The sequence below is a fragment of the Porcisia hertigi genome, chromosome 15 (assembly GCF_017918235.1).
Source record: "Porcisia hertigi strain C119 chromosome 15, whole genome shotgun sequence".
In the NCBI taxonomy this organism is placed as follows: Eukaryota; Euglenozoa; class Kinetoplastea; order Trypanosomatida; family Trypanosomatidae; genus Porcisia; species Porcisia hertigi.
Genome location: NC_090574.1, coordinates 518,837 through 535,041, shown reverse-complemented (window position 1 = coordinate 535,041; position 16,205 = coordinate 518,837). Strand labels below are relative to the sequence as shown.

The following is a 16,205-nucleotide window of genomic DNA, read 5'->3' as shown; positions in this document are numbered from 1 at the left end:
GCGTGCATGTCTAGGGTGTGTGCAGCGTATCGGCGATCTTCTTCAAACTCGTTCCCATTCACCGCCTCCTCCTTCCCACCCCACTCTCCGTCCCCCAGTGTAGGGCACAAGCGCACACACGTATGAGCGCGTTCGCTACAATGACGATGGATACCTTGACGGTTCAGCTCACGAACCTCCTCGCCTTGCATCTCGACGAGGACACCAACGAAGATGATGTCGTCTTCGCTACCTTCGACTATATTCGTGGCGTCCACACGGTAGCCCAGATGCTGTTCACAGGGAGGCGGTTCAACGAGATGCAGTGGTGTCTGTGCCTCTGCCAAACGGCCCTTGAGGAAATATCCTCGGGCAGCGTGACAGCAGTCCCGACAGCGGCGGTCGACACGACATCGGAGGGGGAGGCCGTCCCGACTCCTGCCACTGCCGCGCCATCCACGACTGGCAACACCTCGGGTCTGTTCAGTGAAAGTGAACGGGCAGCCCGCTCGATAAGGAAGATGTCTTCCCTCTCTCAGAATGCAGTATCGAAGCAACGGCGCGCATCATTGGTGCTACACAACGAAGAGGACCGTCGTGTCTTTTCGGCCCTGGCAAGCCGCACTGCGCAACTGCAGAAGAGGCTAGACTCGGCCGTGCGAGCCGGGTGGGGGGACCGCGACAACGACTGCCGCTTTGAAAACCCCAGTCAGGCCTCCAGGGACGACAAGGACGAGACACGGAACAGGGGCCAGACGTTGACAAGTATCGACTTCTTCAAGCGCCATCTGCAACGGCTGCCCTCCTCCGCACCCATGACTTTGGCGCCCCTGCCGCATGCCAGTCACTCTTTACAGGATTGCGGTGCGCAGGCGGCTCGCCCCCCCGCGTCTGCACCGAGCGAACGCGCTATATCGACACCCTGCCATCTCCCAGAATCCAACATGTGGGGGCAATTTGGTCGCACTCGCCGAAAAGCGACATATCCTGCGCCCGAAGCTCTGCCCCGTGTTGCACCACCGCCGCCACCCCTCTCCCCACCACCACCACTGGTGCGCGGCAACGTCATTGCCGGGCAGTCCTTTGCCATTGGCTGGAATGGGTGCAGGATCCTGCCGCCTTCAACAAGTTCTGGTCGCCCTTCTTGCAGAAGTAGTTATGGCTCCATTGCTGCAGCCGGGGGCGATGACGGCATGCAAAGAGCTCGGCAGCTGTACGGCAGCCTACGCGAAGAGGATATGCCGCTATGCTTGCGCGAGGTGTGGCGGGAGTCGCATCTGTTGAGCGCACATGCACCGCTCTCTAGCCTCCCTTCGGTTGGAGCGCCACCCCTTTCCTCGGAGGCTCTGGCACAGTCAAACCCCTCCGAGTCGTATCAGGCCACCCAAGAGGTGTCGTCTATCGAGGCCATCGTTGGCTCAGACGAGGGCTACAGTGACACATTGCGCGTGCACAACAGCGACCCCGACGGATCGGCTCCCGCGCGGTCGACGCTCAGGTCAGTGGTCGCGCCCACACCGCGGCGCCGTGAGCTCTCGATCCCCACTAGCGCCCTTGGCATCGGATCCTCTGAGTCCAACGCCATGGTTTCCCCGGCATCGCTGCAGCTGAAAGGTGGTGTGGGTTTATTGAGCGACCACACGCACACAGCGAACGGCGCCTCCTCTGCCACGGTGCCGTCCACGTGCCCGGAGTCCCCGGTAGTGGTCAGTACGACCTCAACGCAGTTTCCTCTGCTATCGGCTTCCGCAGCCGCTGACCCACTCCCGCCTCTGGCAGCGCTGGCGGTGACGACGTCCACAACCTCTGCTGCTTCGTCCAACGCAGTCCTCGCTGTAAAATCTGCGCGGCACACAATAGAGTTTGCGACGGGGAGTTTGAAGGCGCTGCATCAACGTTGTGCCCAGACGCTGGAGCAGTGCGACGAGTTGGCTTTCTCTCGACTACCCCACATCGCACGCGAGGCTCTCATAGAGGGCGGTATGCGACAGACATTAGATGAACACGCGTGCATCAAGAAAAGCACCGGCAGCGGCGGCGGCGGCGGCGAGCGCTCAGCCAGTCTCGCTTCGCCTACTTCAGCAGGCACATCCACTACACCAAACTGCTTCATCGAAGCGGTGCAGCTGACAGAGACACGGGCGTTACCGCATATCCTGTCGTCTGTGCTCACAGCGGCCGCGTCACCTGCAGCCATCGCGGAGCAGCGGCAGTTACAGCGCGTGAAACCGCCGCCACTCCTGTCGCCGCTGCCCTCGTTACCGTCGCACCAGCTCAGCCCAAACGCGGTGCGGCAACTTCACGAGCTCCGTGTGGTCTGCGAAGAGCAGCTGACGGCCTCCGAGGCCGATGCCCACGAGATGAGGTTGCTGTGGCAAGTACTGGACGGGCGGCGGGACTCGCGCGTTGCCCTGCCTCATGTATGCGGTGTCGCCGAGAGCGACCAGTGCCACCTTGGTCGTTGCACGCAGCGCATTCCGTGTGACTCGCCGCATCGTGAATGCTTCGGCGAACGTCCTAGCGAGCAGCGCACTGGCGCAGGCTGCCCTGGGGAGGGCCGCGTGCCGGGAGCCGCGCCTCCGCCGTTGACTTCAGTCCAAGCAGCCCCCGCCAAGGCTAAAGGGACTACGGTGACGACAGGAGAGGGCACACGTCAGACGTCTGTTTTGTCCTCCGCCACCTCACCTTCGCCGCCGAAGCGGTGCACCGGGAGCCAGGGAATCGGCAGCAGCAGCAGCAGCAGGTCTTGCATCCCCACGGCTGCCACCCACGATTTCGCATCACCGATCGCTACTGCAACGGCGTTTCCAATCGTGTCCGCGTCGAATACGCCGTCTGTCCTTGTCGAAGGGCATGACTCAAATCAAGGCTGCGCGTCCGACTCGTCGGTGACCCTGTCAGACCGATGTAGGCGCCTCCACAAAAGGCCTCTCGAAGCCAGCGGTGCGGTGCCAGCAGAGGTTGATCAGCCGGCGTGCGCCAGTCCGCACGATGATGGTGAGACAGCGGTGGCCAGATGCGAAACCACGTTGGTCTTCCCTGCCATCGACACCGCCTCGAGTGCGGGGATGGGTGTAGGCGAAGATGTTCGAGAAAAGGGCGGTCTATTGCTCGGGGCTCCGGATACAATGCAGTTTGCCGTCGCAGCCTCCCCCTTCTGCAATCGCGCGTTACATGGAGGGACACAGGAGGATTCCAGCGCAGCAGAGAAAAGGTTTGGGGTCACCCCCGCCGCCTCCAGCGCGCAGCCTTCTCAGATGGCCCTACATGACTGCGTGGGTGATGCAGCGGGACACTACACATACAACACAGCGGTCGACGCTCTGGTTCATGCTCGCCTCGCTCACGGGTCCTCTGAAGTACCACGACACGAAGCGCGAGCTCCTGCAGCAGCAGCAGCAGCGGTGGATGATGAGGACGAACCCAGAACTGTGGAAGAGACGCTAGTGGCATGGCGGCGCACACTGCAGGCGATGGACAGCACGTCGACTGCGGTGGAGGGGGCGCGTGATCCAGGCACGCAGGCCGTGGAGGAGAACGTTGCTGCTGCCCGTTCTTTCTTGCATACCAGCGGCGGCGGCGGCCTGGCAACCACTCTTTTCGCGACCGGGCTCAGGGAAGTGGACGGCGGTGTACGTCCCAGGCAGCATGGCATTCGTTGCGCAACGGCTGTGACACGAGGCCACAGTACGCGGCGCATTGTTAGCAATGTACTCTCTGAAGTCTCTCGACACGTGCACCCCTGCGACATCGTCATTCCTGCGTGGAAGAGGAGTGTCCCTCCTCACCCACAGTTAGCGTTCTTCAGCATCCCGAATACGCCCCCCACCGGCGTGGACGAGGCAAGGGCGAGTACGGAAGAGCCAGAGCCCGCATTGTGTGGTGCTGCTGGAGCGACGACTCCGGGGATAGGCTGTACATTGGGCGCACACACCACACGGTCTGCCTCCACTAGCGCGGCTCTCACCTTCACCTCCGCCGCACCGTTGCTGCCGTTGTCGCCGCCGTCGTCGGCGGCGGCGGCGACGACTGGCCTTTCGAGCGAGGGGTTGAGGGTTGACAACACACTCCCGGCGTTGCGTGCACAAGCAACGCCGTTAGAGCTGCCGCTCGTAAGCGTCGGTGAGGACGCCAGGTCGCACCTGGCACCGTCTGCTGGGTCCTCCAGAACATCGTTCTTCGAGCTCACGTCGGTGAGCCCTTCGATGGCGGCTGTGGCGGACTTGTTCCAACAACTGCAAGCGGCCCGCCGCTTGAGCAACGTGCTTCTCGGCGTGGAGGACTGGACAGCGGTGGCGCCAGAACTCCTGGCCCGCTCACTGCCCCTGAGCGTTCGTGTGGTGCGCATCCAGAGCTGGTGGCGTCAGCGACTCGCCGTTCGCCTACGCCAAGAGCGTCGCACTCTGCTGGGGGCTTACCTGGCCAAAGAGGAACTCCGAGATGCCGCTGCACTGCGGCTGCAGCGGCAAATACGTGTGCACTGGGCCCAACAGGCATTGGGGCATCGAACCGCCGCGTGTGCTGCCTACACGGCACAGCGCGTGGCTGCCGAGCAGATGTCTACAAAGCATACCTGTTTCATCACTGACTTTATAGGTGGTGGCTTGACCTTCGGCCCCTCGAGCTCTATCACGACCACACCATCATTTCACGGCCGTCCCAACCGTGGAGTTTCGCCTCACATCTTGGGGGGGTGTGGGTCTGCTTCGGCTTCTCAACAGGTGCATCGGGCTCACGCCGGTTGCATTACGTCAACAACCGGGGAAGACCGCTCGCCCGCTACACTTCGGAGGCTCAACGGTGTGGCACCTCTTGCCGACGATGGCCTCGACAGGGACTGTGGTCGGTGTAAGCGGGCGTACCGCACGCCATGGAAGGCCGCAGCAACTCCATCTCTAGTGGTCGCAAAAGCAAAGACAAACCCAACCGGTGATGTGCTACTTCCACCAACAAATGAAGCCTCTCTGTTGAGCGCACAGCCGGGGTTGGCGAACACGGCCGCGCAGCGCATTCAGCGGTGGTATCGGTGTCATTTGGTGCGACTTTATACCGCACAGTTGTGCCGAGACGTGCGAGTGCTCAGCGCCGTCGTTACCCGACGGGCACCACTCGACGACATACGCACAATTCTGGATGCCGCTGCGTTTCCAGCATCGGCAGCCGTGCCGCCTATGCGACAGCGAACCAGCGACGGCGTCTGCGCCGGGGCCGCGGAGCATTCCGTCGGTTCCCCTTCACTAGCGACTGGCAGTGAGTCTCCACATTCTCCGCCCAACTCGACCACAACGCGCTTGTCGACCACCTCGCCGCGAGAGCCGGCCAACGATCTTGATAGGGTCGTCATACACAGCCTCCTCGACCGCTGCACCGGAGATGTCTACGAGTCGTACCTGCAGCGTGGCCTTGCGGCGCGGCGCCTTGGTGACTGCAAGACTCCACTAGAGCGCGTGAGTCTTCGCGACTTGCAACGCATCAGCCAGAAGCGCCAAGAGGAGAGTGACAAACTGCGCCAGCTACAGGAGCGTGAGCAGCGGCAAAAGGTTGAGCATCAGCAGCGGCGGGATCGTCAAGTGCTCGAGGCCTCCACGACAATCCAACGAATCGGTCGCGGCTGGCGGTGGCGGCGGTGGCTGCGTGAGAGGCAGCTGAGGATTAGGCGATACGCCGACCACCACCAGGTCGAATTCCTGTCGCGCCCCCCTTTGAACGGGATCCACAGCGCGCCGCTGGCAACCTCTGACAACTTAGCGGCGCAACCAGTCATATCGTCCGGGAATGGGCTGTGCATGCGACTGGCGGGCGGCGAGGCGGTGATGTCGCACATAATGTTGCGCCTGCAGGTCGCGCACCCGCAGTGGTTCGGGGTCGTCGCCCACTCTACAACTGCACCGTACCTCTCCTTGCACGGCACTCCTGCCCAGCTAGCCGCTGTCGCCACAACAGGGGCCTTCGTCGCCGCCTTCGCCAGCCGGGCTGAGGTCTACAGCCGCTATCGTCACGCCTGCGCAAGGAGTGTTCAGTTTGCCTGGCGGCTTCACCGGGCAAAAAAAAAAGCACGACGGCCAGAGGCCGAGGCGCATGGGCTCAGGAAGTGAATCATGATTGGATCAGGCCTTCGACGACGCATGTGGCGGTGGTCCCGCGCGCAGGGGAAGAGGAACGGTGATGTCGGTGGCGATGAATGACCGCTGTCGTAGTAGCCTTCTCTCCCCTTACCCCTCCTCCTCCTTTCCTGCCTCCTTTCACACAGATGTTTTTTTTTCTTTTGTCTGATGTACAGCACCGATAAGAGTGGTGCGCAGAGGTGGAGTCACGTGTGTCACGCTCTGTGCTCTGCGCTCTCTTTCTCTCCTTCCCCCCACCCCCTCCGTCAATGAAAAAAAAGAAATAGGAGTAGCATCACGCACGCTGTACCCGCTCGTGGGCTTTGTTACCCACGCTTCCTTCTCTGGCCGAGTGCGCAGTAGACCCATGATTTCCTCATGGACACGGCCCAACAGAACCAGAAGAAACACCCGGTCACGGAAGCAGGGTTACTCACGCTCCCCCCTCCCTCCTCCTCCCCATATATCTCTCATCGGCCCTTCTCTTGCTGTAGAAATCAAAAATGGCCTCCTCGTCATCCATGTTAAGATTGTCATCGATTCGCCGCGCCGCGGTCGGCGCGAGGACTCCGTTGCTGCAGGCCGCTTCCACAGGCATGTCCTCCAGGTCACGTGTCACTGTGGGGGACGGGGCGCCCGGCACGGAAGGTCATGTTTTGCGGCCTCCGTACCCAACGGAGGGTGGCAGCGTTCCCATCTACTCGATGATGCACGGTCAGATCGATAAGCGCAACTGGGTGTTTCGCAATCCGCAGTGGTGTGAGCTCTGCAACGAGCCGGTGTCGCGTTGGTTAGACCACCAGAGCCGCAAGGATCACGCGTTGCTGGATCTACATTACTCACAGCTGGCCGAGTGGCCGCGTCGGTGGAACCCCGAGGCGGTGCTGACAACATTCATGGAGCACCTCGGGATCGACAGCGTGGAGCCGTACCACGCCCTCTTCTCCAAGTTGGACCGAGAGGGTCGCACAGCGCTGTACGCGATGCTTGTCAAATTGGAAGAGGCGGGTATGGTGCATTTTGGAAGTAGCCGTGACACCTACCTGAGCCGCATGATGGGCGGATTGCGGGGACTCGATCATCAAGGCGCACTGGTGCTGCACGAGTGTCTCATGGGCCCGTTTCTCCGACTCTTCCCAAACGGTCTCATACAGGATTACTCGAACCTGCTCGATTTCATCTCCTGCGGCTACAATATGGAGACGGTGTACGATATGTGTGGCATGTACACCCTGGACCAGGTCGCGCTGCGGGAGCAGTACGGGCCGAGCTCACCCGCAGCCGTCGGGCTGGGCGGCGTCGCGACAAGATCCTCTGCCTCGCGCGGCTACGAAAACGATCTGTTCGCGTCCCTCTCAGCGACCTCATTGTCGTCCACCGCCCCCAATAACGCGGCCAACACCCCAAGCGCCTCGGGTAGCCTCGGCGGTACGACGACCCGGCTCGCACAGCTGCAAGCTGCGCGGGCAGCTAAGCTGCAGGAGAAGTCAGAAGAGGAGGCCTTTTCGCGCAAAACGGCATTTGTGCGCCAGCTGCTTGGGCAACTGCGGTGGCTGCTGCTGCCTGAACAGGAACACCCGGCTGGTTTCACTTTCCCGCCTCACATCATCACCCTGGGTGAGCTGTGCCTCAAGGGACTGGTGGTCGCAATTATTGAGACGCGTCTCTGCGAGTACATGGTACGCGCCGAGCCTGTGTGGCTCTCCTTCGGTCTCGAGCGACGACAGCTGAAGCAGAGCACGATTGCGAGTGCCGGCGACGTGGTGCCACAACCCGTGCAGTACGCCTACCGCCCCATGGCCCGCGATCTGCGTGACCTCTACTCGGCCCAGCCGAGTGCACTGGATGCACAGGTGCAGAAGTGCCTCGTGGAGAAAAACCTCCCGACACTTGCGGCCTTTGGGAAGTACGACGTGCCACACACCCGCGACAAGGCCCGTTAGGAAGAAACGAAAGCGGCGGTGGGCTAACGCGTGGCAGCCCCTCTCCAGTGTTTGCCTCTTCCCCTGCCTGCGGGCGCAGTCAGCCAGAGCCAATCAGAATGGACAACCAAAACGCAGCGGAAGAACCTGCAAGGAGGAAAGAGAGGGGGGGGGGCGGCGGGGCTGAGGGGCCCCGTCAGGGGTGGCGGTGGTGTTGGCAAAAGAGTGGCTCGGTGGAGGGGGGGGGGGAGGCTGTGACATGAGGCCACGGGTTCACTCCCTGCCCCCCACCCCTTATATCGAAGCAAGCATGTAATACATGCGACACCGCCACAAGCTTCATCAGGTGCTGCTTTTTTTTTTACTGAAGAGAGACGGGTCGTCGTGTTCATGCACCTTCCCCCCCCCCCCCAGGTGCGCAAGCACGCACGCACACACCTTCGTAGTCCTTTCCCGCGGCGTGTCGTTGATACGCCAACGAAGAGCGTCGTCACGTTGTCAAAGGTGTCTGGAGAAAGTATATATGAGTGTGTGTGTGTGTGTCCTTTCATCTTGCCCCGCTGAGACGGAAGCTGCTTGTATGTGTGCAAGACGGGAGGGTGGGGCTCATGTCATTTTTTTTTCCACCCTGCCATCGCCGGCTCACACTCTTCTTGACATCAGACGCCACGTCTGACCCGTGCTGCTTTCGCTCTTGTCCGTGCTCACGCTACTGTCCATACAGCTGAGGGAGGGGGGAAGAGCTTGCTTGGGTGCGTGGCTAGCACGCGCTCTCATTACCGCTGTTGCCTCTCACAACATCTGCAGAGAGAGAGACGCATCGCCACAGGAATACGCGGGGTCGCGTAGGGGACTCCCCCCCCCTCCCCCCCTCCCCCGCCCCGGTCTCCACTCATACACACGGATATCGTATCATTTCTGCCCACCCCACTTATTAGCTGTTGGCGCCAGTCTCTGAGAAGCTGCACACTCCTCTCTCCACCTCTCTCTTCTCCCTCGCACTTTAGTTGTGCCCCCTTCCTCTCTCTCCTCGCATAGGACACGTATGCTGCAGTGCACAGGCATCCCGCGATGCCTTGGCAAGTCGCTCTACGGGCCCTCCTCAACTCTTCCTGGCGACTTTTACCACAGCTGCAGAACTCACTTTGGCATACACCTGCACGAGGAGACATTTATTGGCACTCGCTCTTCGCAGCACCGCGGTCTGTTCCTTTCCCACGCCGGCACCGCCCCCCTGCCGGCCAACAGGCCGCTTGCCACCATCCCTCTTTCCTCACTGTTAACTGTCTCAAATATTGCGACCCAACCGAATGCGCTGCCACAACTGACTTTGGCCCAAGTGGGCGCTGCCATCGCAGATGATGAGTTCAGCGTAATGGCTCCACAGCTCTACTTGGCCCTGCAGATGAGTGCCATCATCATGGCTATACCCGACACCACGCACGTATGCTCGGTGGCGGAGCTGAACCGCTTGGCAGATGTGCTTCGTGCCGGTGCCACCCCGTATGCGCGCATGCTGGACGATGAAGACTTCAATGAGGAGTTTGTGTTTGGCATGTATGGCATGGCCCTTGACTCTTGGCAACGCACCAGCTATGAAGAAATGACCAAAAAGTTGCATCTCACCCTTACGGCCATCCACGAGGCTGTCAACCCTCCCTTCAAACTCGAGCACCTCCGGCGCATCACTCGGCTGGTGCTGGCGAGGGCTGAACATGTGCCACCGGCCAACTACTATCGCAGAAACCTCTTTCTTCGGCGTTTGCAGCGGCGTTGGCGTCGGCTGCGAGGGACACCCGAACCAGCGGAGGTGGCTCTGGTGCCGTACTTGGATCTCGTGAATCACAGCAATCGACCGAATTGCGCCATCCGCGTGGGTCCCTCTCCTGTGCTCGGCGGTGATGGTGCCATCACGCTCTATACGCTACGTGATGTGCAACCAGGGCAGGAGTTATGCCGTCACTACAACTTTGCTCTGAACCGGGCGAGCGCCCTGTTCCGCTACGGCTTTTTGCCCTTCGACCTCATCTCGATTGTAGACCACGACTCGGTCAACGAAAATGTTATCAAGTCACGGGATATGTTTCGTCCAAAGTCGGAACAGCAGCTGCAACAGCAGCGCCAGGAGGCCGAGGAGGTGGCGCGGCTGGAGAGGTTGTATCAGGGTGCCAAGGGACGCCACGGCGGCCGTGCTGCTGCTGCCGCCAGCATGCAGTCTGGGTGGCTTCCCGATCCTCACCTCGTCGATCGCGCCCCACATCGCAAGTCGTAAGACGCCGCTTTTTTTTTTTTTTCAAGGCCCTCCCGTTGACCACCTCTCCGCTTCCCCCCCCCCCTCCCCCCCCCCCCCCCCCTCGCGGCTTGCTTTGCCCCTTCTCTGGCAAACAGAACAGCGCAGTTGTGGCTGTCCGCCACCTGTTCAGGTGGGCTACGGTACATCGGGGCGGCCAATCTGTCAGACATCTTGGACATGTGGCGGTTATTTTTGGGACAGTCGACGACAGAGAAGAGGAGTTGCATGTCGAGGGCGCAGAACCGTTTTTGTTTTTTCCAACCGCACTCTTCATTCTCTACGCGGATGCCCCTTGACGGTTCCTAGGACCTCGCTTTTATAAGAGGGTGTAGTGCTCCCCGCCTCCGACAACAGCGCTCTCCTGGTGCGGGCCCCGATATGCAGACATGCGATCACTATGCGTGCATGGGCTGTCAAGCATAGCTGGCATGATGTATCGCATCCAAACCGGGAGTTCAGAGGTCAGAGAAGGGTACAACGATGCATGAACAAGGCCAGAGGAAAGCCACGCCAATCCGGGCTCCGTGGGTGTGCACTTATGTGCGGTGCCCGGGGCACCTCTTACATCCGACCGGATGGGCTGATGTAGGCACAGATGCCAGAAGCAGGACGAGGGTCAGCCCGAATGATGTCATCGAGCTCTGCAGACTCCTCATATCGGAGTCTTCACAGCATATATGACAGAGCGCCGGGAACTGAAGCGACTGCGGGAATTGCATCTCAAACTGGTCGAGTGCAGGGTCTGGGAAGGTCCCTGATCTGAGGGGTGGCTAGCCTCCCCTCTCCTTGAGGACATCCAGCATGCACCTGGATGAGTCTCTGCTCTCTGCTTGGGAGGCCGCCATCACTTCCGCCCTCGAGCATGACCCTGGGCGCGGTCTGTGTGCATGAAGGTATGCCGTATACCCCAAAGCGTACCTGCCACTGATCGTGCACCACGTCTCTGGAGCGAGGGACGGGGTGGGTGGGAGAGAGGAAGGGACGGGGCACGCCGTTATAGCCTCATAGCACAACGAAACACAAGACACGCCTCGCCCTAGACGAGCGTGACACAGCCGTGGTGTAGGAGCGGTGGATGAGTTGTGGTTGTGCGCGTTTATGGCTTCAAGTCTGTTCGTGGGACGGGGGGGGGGGAACGACGCGTTGAATATGCCAAATTCACGCGGAATTGAGCGCCCCTCTAGTGTGTGCTGCTCTGCAAGTGTGGCAGTAATGCGGGGGTAGCTGGTGACGGCTTGTGGTGGGAAGGGGCGTGTAGTGCTGAGGGAAAAGAGTATCGACTGTCGAGTTGACAGTATGACAATAGTGTGGCCATCACAACACGCCACCGGCCCCCCCCAAAAAAAAAAGGGGGGGAGGAGGAGGACCAATCTCCTCCCAGCGTCAAGATGCACTTTGTCTGTCTGCTTGTGTCTGCTTGCGTGTGCGTGGCTGTGTTTGCTATGATTTGAAGAGAGGAATTTGGTATTCTGTCTGCGTAGAGCGAACAGTCTCCAAACACCCTCATCAGGCATGGCGGTGGACCTCGCTGAGTGCACAATTTTTTTATTAGGACTTAGACACACACTCACAAAAAGTAATCCCTCTCCCCCTCCCCCCCCCCTTCTCGTCTCTCCTTTCATTGTACCCTGCCTTTCCTCTGAGGGCTATGCAGCAAGTATATCCAGTCCTGCACACATACACATTTGGGGGACACCAGCACACATTTGTGGTGTGGCGTTCGATTCTTACCTCGTCTGTAGTCTCCACGATTTTTTATTCACCCCCCCCCCCTCCCCCGCCCTTCCCCTCCCCCTCCCCTCCCCCACCCCCCACTCAAAAAAAAAAAAACAGGAGGAACAGTGGAGACCTTTGAGTCGTCGCTGCCATCGCTACGGACGTATTTGACAGAGTGAAGGAACGCGAATGGAGCCGTCCGTGAAGGAGAGCGTCTCCCGCATCCCACTTCTGAGGACAAAAGCGGGACCGCGTGATGGCGACCGGTGGACCGCACGACTGAAGGAGGAGTATGCGTCCCTTATCGCGTACGTAGAAAACAATAAGGCAAGCGACTCACACTGGTTCCAGTTGGAGAGCAACCCGCAAGGCACTCGCTGGTATGGCACTTGCTGGACCTACTACAAGAACGAGAAGTACGAGTTCAAGATGAACTTCGACATCCCCGTGACGTACCCGCAGGCGCCGCCGGAGCTCGCACTGCCGGAGTTGGAAGGAAAGACGGTGAAGATGTACAGGGGCGGTAAGATTTGTATGACGACGCACTTCTTCCCATTGTGGGCTCGTAATGTGCCGTACTTTGGCATCAGCCATCTTCTCGCCCTCGGCCTGGGGCCGTGGCTGTCCATTGAAGCGCCGGCAATCATTGAGAAGGGCGACCTAAAACCCTCCGGCGCTGCAGCGGTGCCTGCTATGGCTCTACAGAGAACCATAACTCCCGGGATTGTTGCCGGAATGACCGGGGCTGGACCCAGCGGCAGTGGAGGGGAGGAGAGGGGAGAGTAGGGGGTGGTAGGTTGTGGTGCAGCAAGTCAGGTGTGTGTGTGTGTGTGTGTGTGTGTTGCGAGGGTGGGGAGGGAGGGTGCAGTCCACTGGAGAATGCTTGATGTGTCCGAGAACACAGCTGCCTTTTTCCTCCGTGCCGCGCTTTTATTTGTCTCGTTTTCTCCTCGTGAAACTCAGTGAAGAGTCAAAAAAGGGGGGGTCAACACGCCGGCAATGTGTGTTCCTCTGTCGTGTCGAGATCCTTTGCAAGGATGGAGGAGGGAGGAAAATACTAGAGGATATCCTCCCCCCCCCCCCCACACTCACACACACACACACACTCACACACAAGCATGTGAACAAACACCAGAATCGTACGTGCGTTTTGTCCACATGTACAAAAACGTGTGTATTTCTGAAGCCACACAGCGGAACAATCAAATCACCCCCGCACCCTCCCTCCTGCACTCCCCCCTAATTCTACGAATAAAACGCGTCACTTATTGCATGCATACCTCCGCGCTAAAAGCACGTGTATGCATGTGTTTAGGCACGTGGCGTGGGCCTCCATGACACCTTGAAGCTTCACCTTCCACTTCCCTTGCCCCCCCCCCCCGGTTTCTGTCCTCTACACCGCTTGGCGATCAGTGCACGTTGTCGGGTCTACACCTACCACCAACCATTCCAAATCACCTCCGCCCCCCCCCCCCTCCCCCACCACCAAAAAACAAAAATACATAAACAACCTCCTGTGTACACCGAGCTCCTGCAAAAAAACGCTTCATTACCTTTCACTCAGTTTTAACTCACCTCCCCCCCCCCCTTCCCCTCCCCCTCTCTTCACGCGCGCAGTACCCTTACTCCCTTCTCTCAACCATGTCGGACACCGCATCCTACCAGGCGCCCCACGCCCAGGGCGTGGCACAGAAGCGGCGAAGGATGACGGCTGGTGAGCTCTACGTGTACGTCGTCGCGTTCATGTGCGGTGTGTCCATGATGATGCCCATCAATGCCGTCTTCTCAGCACCCGGGTACATTACGGTGTACTACCGCTACGCCATGAAGAACCCGGACGCTGTCGCAACGCACACCAACTTCTGGAGTAACCTTTTGACCTACTACAACTTCATCGGACTGTTGACGAGTTTGATCATGGAGCCGCTGACGCTGCTGAGCTGGTTCCGTCGCATCCCGATAAAGCTGCGCCTGTTTGGCGGCTTGATCATTCTGATCGTGGAGATCATCATGCTGATGGCGGTGCCTGCGGTTGGCACGAGCGAGGGCGGTGCCGTGGCGACCATCTGTTTAGCCGGCGTCATCGGCGGCTTCGGCAAAAGCATCTTCGAGTCCACGACGTACGGCATGTTCGGCGCCTTCCCCCCGAGCTTCACGTCGACCATGATGGGTGGTGTGGGCGTGTCTGGTGTCTTGACGTCGCTGCTGCAAGTCATCGTGAAGGCTGCGCTGCCCAACACGTTCGAGGGCGTGAAGATGCAGTCTTATATCTACTACGGCCTGGATGTGAGTATTCAGGGCCTGACCTTCGTTGCGCTGCTTCTGCTGCGCTTCAACAGCTTTGCTAATGACCACTTCGGTGATCTCGGCGCGGCGAGGAGTAAGGTGGACGCCGGCGACCGGAAGGCGGAGACGTCCCACCACCTTCAGACACACAATGGGGAGCCAGCGATAGGCGAGGTGCAGGCGGCCACCGTCGCCAAGGCTGTGGAGCCTGAGAACCCGGACGATTGCCAGGATGTAGCGGTGCAGAGAATGTCGCCGTGCGAGGTGGAGGGCCCGACCAGTAACGAGATCCTGGTTGCCACCGCGATCTTCAGCACGCTGCGCCACGTCAAGTGGATGTTTGTTGCTTGCGCCTTCAACTTCCTTGTCACTCTGTTCCTGTTTCCGAACATTTCTATTGGGGTGTTCCCGGACTCTAAGTGGTTTGCGACGATCATTGTGCTCATCTTCAACATCTTCGACGTGGTCGGCCGCTTTGCGCCGTCGTTCAAGTTTATGTGGCCCCGGTCGTACGAGAGGCGCTGGACTATCGTGGCGGCGTCCTTCGCGCGCGTCATATTCGTGCCGCTGTTGCTGCTGCACTCGTATCACTACATCCCGAGCGAGGCGTACGGCTACGTGATGCAGATCATCCTCGGCTTCTCGAACGGCTACGTGGGCTCGATGTCACTGGTGCTGGGCCCGCAGTCGAAGGGCATCAACGACGACGGCAAGCGGTTCGTTGCCGGCACGCTGATGGGTGTCTCCATCCTGGTCGGTGGCACGATTGGCAGCGGTTTCAGCATCATGACCCAGACGCTCCGTGAGCGCCACTAAGCTACGACGCAGCGCAGAGGCGCTTGGCAGACCACCCACCCCTGGTGGACGGTGGTGGGCTTACGTCGCGGCAGCAGGCGGGCCTGTGCGTGCTCCCTGCGGGTGCCCCGGGGAGGGAGGGGGGATCATTTGTGCGTGTGGGCGGCAATGATGGACTAAATCGCTTTTGCTGCCCCATCCCCTCATCCCCCCCCCCTTGCGCGTTCCCGGTGATGCTTTGGGCTACTCACCTGCCACGACTCCCTCCCCCCATTATCCTCTCCGTTGCCCTCCCCCATCATACAACTCGCAAGCTCGGCACTTTTTTGATTCACCCCCCCACTCCCTCCCTGCCTTCCCCCCCCCTCCTCCCTCTTTCCGTTGATCTGTTTTTACCTCTGATGAGAGTGGTGTGTAGTTGATATCTCCCTCTCTCAGATGATGCCCCCTTTAACTGGAGTGCCGTGTTCCCTGGCTCCTCTCCCATCTCTTCACCCCCAAACATATCTTTGCTTGACTCCCCCCCCCTCCCCCTTCTTTTCCCCACCGGATACAAATGGCAGTGTGTCTCTCTGTGTGTGTGTGTGTGTGTGTGCGCTTTCTGTTCCCCTGGTAGCCTATTTTGCACTCGAACCAAGGCGACTCCCGCGCGCCCCCTTCTCTTCTGCCTCATCCTCGGCGCTGGTGCCTTGCACACCGCAGCATATTCCTCTTGCCCAGCCCCCGGCGGGGCGGAAGGAAAGAAGGGCACGGGGCCTGAAAGAGGCAGTTGTAGGGGAAGCTCTAACTTGACTGTCTGTGTTGTCTGTGACTCATCAGATGTGGCGATGGTCTATTCCTCTCTGAGAGAGAGACGCCACGGGAAGGAAACAGTTTGGTGTCACATCCAGGCAGCGGAACGGCTCAAAACGAAGCGTAGCGATGCACACACACACGCACACGCACGCACACACAGTGTCCACCCCGCCCCTCTGCAGTCTCTGTTTTTTTTTTTGGCTCCGCAAGAAGTTGCACGGCTCTGTGCATGCCTGCGCTTGCGCCTGCGAGTGTGTGTGTGTGTTTATCCAGAGAGATACACTCGTGTATCACTTTAGCTGGTCTTTTTTTTGG

At 59.9% G+C, this 16,205-nt stretch overlaps 4 protein-coding genes across 4 annotated transcripts; all 4 read left to right on the top strand.

Moving 5' to 3' along the window:
• Positions 1-122: 122 nt before the first annotated feature.
• Positions 123-6,074, top strand: JKF63_06158 (uncharacterized protein; the record flags this gene model as incomplete). The annotated part of the gene is made up of 1 exon (XM_067902109.1): positions 123-6,074. One exon carries the CDS (start codon positions 123-125, stop codon positions 6,072-6,074), a length of 5,952 nt encoding a protein of 1,983 aa, XP_067758456.1.
• Positions 6,075-6,586: 512 nt separating this feature from the next.
• JKF63_06157 (uncharacterized protein) lies at positions 6,587-8,026 on the top strand (the record flags this gene model as incomplete). Its single annotated transcript, XM_067902108.1, has 1 exon — positions 6,587-8,026. The coding sequence occupies one exon, from the start codon at positions 6,587-6,589 to the stop codon at positions 8,024-8,026; it is 1,440 nt and encodes a 479-aa protein (XP_067758455.1).
• A 1,024-nt stretch (positions 8,027-9,050) lies between these two features.
• JKF63_06156 (uncharacterized protein) lies at positions 9,051-10,277 on the top strand (the record flags this gene model as incomplete). Its single annotated transcript, XM_067902107.1, has 1 exon — positions 9,051-10,277. The coding sequence occupies one exon, from the start codon at positions 9,051-9,053 to the stop codon at positions 10,275-10,277; it is 1,227 nt and encodes a 408-aa protein (XP_067758454.1).
• Positions 10,278-12,203: 1,926 nt separating this feature from the next.
• On the top strand, positions 12,204-12,800 carry JKF63_06155 (uncharacterized protein; the record flags this gene model as incomplete). Its single annotated transcript, XM_067902106.1, has 1 exon — positions 12,204-12,800. The coding sequence occupies one exon, from the start codon at positions 12,204-12,206 to the stop codon at positions 12,798-12,800; it is 597 nt and encodes a 198-aa protein (XP_067758453.1).
• Positions 12,801-16,205: the final 3,405 nt, after the last annotated feature.